This window comes from Aplysia californica, unplaced genomic scaffold, assembly GCF_000002075.1.
Source record: "Aplysia californica isolate F4 #8 unplaced genomic scaffold, AplCal3.0 scaffold00705, whole genome shotgun sequence".
NCBI lineage: Eukaryota > Metazoa > Mollusca > Gastropoda > Aplysiida > Aplysiidae > Aplysia > Aplysia californica.
Genome location: NW_004797975.1, coordinates 279242 through 281640, shown reverse-complemented (window position 1 = coordinate 281640; position 2399 = coordinate 279242). Strand labels below are relative to the sequence as shown.

Sequence of the window (2399 nt, the reverse complement as noted above, 5' to 3'; positions counted from 1 at the left end):
CCTCCCATCCCGGTACTGATAATCGTAATGACAGTAGTCGATCACAGCAGACCACCGACCGATCAACAAGACCGTGCCATGCCATGACAATGAAATCTTGCACGCGTGCGGGGAGTTCCGGTCCCGTCAGTCAGAGGAATGAAATACATAGAGATACTAGATTCTAGATCTAGATCTACATAGGCCCACCTATTTCATGTTATCTAAAAATAATTCGACGTATTTTTTCCCAGGACCCCACAGAATCCATTGTCAATTTAATGACCCAAGTGTTTGGGTCTTTTAAAAGATTTCAGGGAAATACAGGTCAGTTGTCAAATTGTGTTCCAGGATTCCAGGCAGAAGTTGAATTAACCCTATCCGTAGCCTACGTCATGTTTTACTTCGTATCCATACGACGTGGGGAACTCTGACTCTGTGCCACCACTTTCCAAAGAGGAGATCTAGAACTACTCAATAATCCGATCTGCATGCTTTGCAGAGCTGTCTGTCAAAATGTATAAATACAGACCTGGTAACTGGGAACAAAGTCACAAAGTATACAGACCCGGTAGGGGAAATCTTTTGTGATTTCTGAAAGTTTCAGCGCCCTCTTGGCTCAGGATAGACTTAGGTTCTTCTAGATCTATGGCCTAGGTCTAGATCTAGATCTAAGTGAAGATATTGCGGATGTCTTTTGGATAAATGATCGTTTTTCCTTCCTTCCTTCCTTCCTTCCTTCCTTTGGCTGGCCTCCGTTAGGAGAGCGGCAGTATGCCGCAGGCAGACAGGTAAGCCGCAACCTCTTGTGGCCTCGTCCAGACTACATCTGGGCCCGGTCTCGCGTTGTTCTCCAAAAGTGGGCCTCAATGTGCTTCCCCCCGCGGGCACTCATACAGTGCATGCTGCAGGTCGTCAGGACTTGTGCCACACGCCAGACAGGAATCATTGGGAGCGGAGCCTAATGCATGGAGATACGTCTGCAGGATGGGGCTCTTCGCGTTACATCTTAGCTGCGATAACACTCTTCTCTGTCTAACGGTAAGGTCTCTCTCTTTGTCCCTCTCCGATGGTGGCTTCACCTTTCCCCCGACGGAGTCATGCACTCACGCTTTCTCCCATGCGTGGGCAATGATGTAACGCGAGATGCACGAGCTTGCTAACGCGATATCGACTGGAGTGTTGGCCAGGGTGTCAGTTCGGTCGTTCCCGTGGATGTCGCAATGTCCTGGTATCCATTGTATGTGAAGGTGTCCGTGGATTTCACAGCAGTGGCAGATAGTGGTCCACATTTTGTCCTCTTCGGACATTAGGTGTTGAACAACTGACTGGGAGTCTGTGAAGATGTGGATTCTTTGAAAACGTGGTTGTTTTTCGAGCCATTGCAGTGCGCGGAGCAGGGCGGTAGTTTCAGCTCGGTAGCTGCTTCCGTATAGTCTCGCGGGCACGGATACGCATGTTTCCTCCCCAGAAGATTTGTCTAGGCACCAGAATCCTCCTCCACACAACCTGTAGCTGTCGGTGGCATGGCCGTCAGTGAAGATATCGAGGTCGGACGTAGGCAATCAGCACATGGTCTCGAAAGCTGCTTCACGTCGCATATTAGGTGGATCTGTTTTTGTCGTAGACACTGTAAGTTTTGAGTTGATTGTGAGGTTGCAGGGGGTCTTCCACGGGGGAGTTGTACTCACTGGCCGTAGGGGTTCTCGGATTAGATGTTCTAGTCCCGCGTTATTAGAGCTCTGTCGGCCCACTTCCCTCCAACTGTTGATGGACTTTAAACATATTTTTGATGTTCCTTCAGCTGAGACACGAATCGGGTTATCCTCTGGGACTCTTCTTGCTCTCTCGTATGCCACAGCAGTTGCAATGTTAGGCTTCATCTCAAGTGGGATGAGGCCAGCTTCGTTTGTGAGCAGCATTGCATTTGAGTCTCTCGTACACCTGGTAATTATTCTGGCTGACGAGTTTTGAATAACATTTAAGGTCTCACGATTTGTTTTGGCCGTTGCTGGGTACCAGGCTGCGTGGGCATCCAGTGTAGATCTTCTTTGCTGCATCCCCAGTCTGTGCTGGAGAGCCTGCGGAGGAGATTGACTCGTGGGACCAGTTTTTTCTTTAATTTATTGATATGTTCTTTAAATGTTAACTTGCAATCAAAGGTCACGCCAAGGAAGGTAGGTGTTTTGTTATAGGGCACCTCCTCGTCTCCCATTGTAAGCTGGGTACACCAGGATATTTCATGGTTCCATGTCGTGAAAAAAGAGTATTTGCATTGCGCCACGTTAATTTCTATCTTCCATCATTTTGACCAATCGCAAATCTTGTCCAGAGCGGCTTGAACCATGTCAAGATTTTCATGGGATGCCCATATTGCCAGGTCGTCTGCGAAGATGCTGGTGTTGGTGCCTACGGGTAGG

General features: G+C 48.5%; 1 protein-coding gene across 2 annotated transcripts in view; it reads left to right on the top strand.

Moving 5' to 3' along the window:
- The first annotated feature begins 312 nt into the window (after positions 1 to 312).
- The window catches only part of LOC101864419, a 7854-nt gene continuing 5767 nt past the window's right edge, over positions 313 to 2399 (top strand). The window contains exon 1 of one of the 2 annotated variants that reach the window (XM_013088225.2): positions 313 to 497. In XM_013088225.2, coding sequence (XP_012943679.1) covers positions 471 to 497 — 27 coding nt within the window. In that variant the 5' untranslated portion in view covers positions 313 to 470. Of the gene's footprint in view, positions 498 to 669; positions 1021 to 2399 lie in introns of those variants that run through there. The other variant, XM_005108640.3, reaches the window with a different exon arrangement.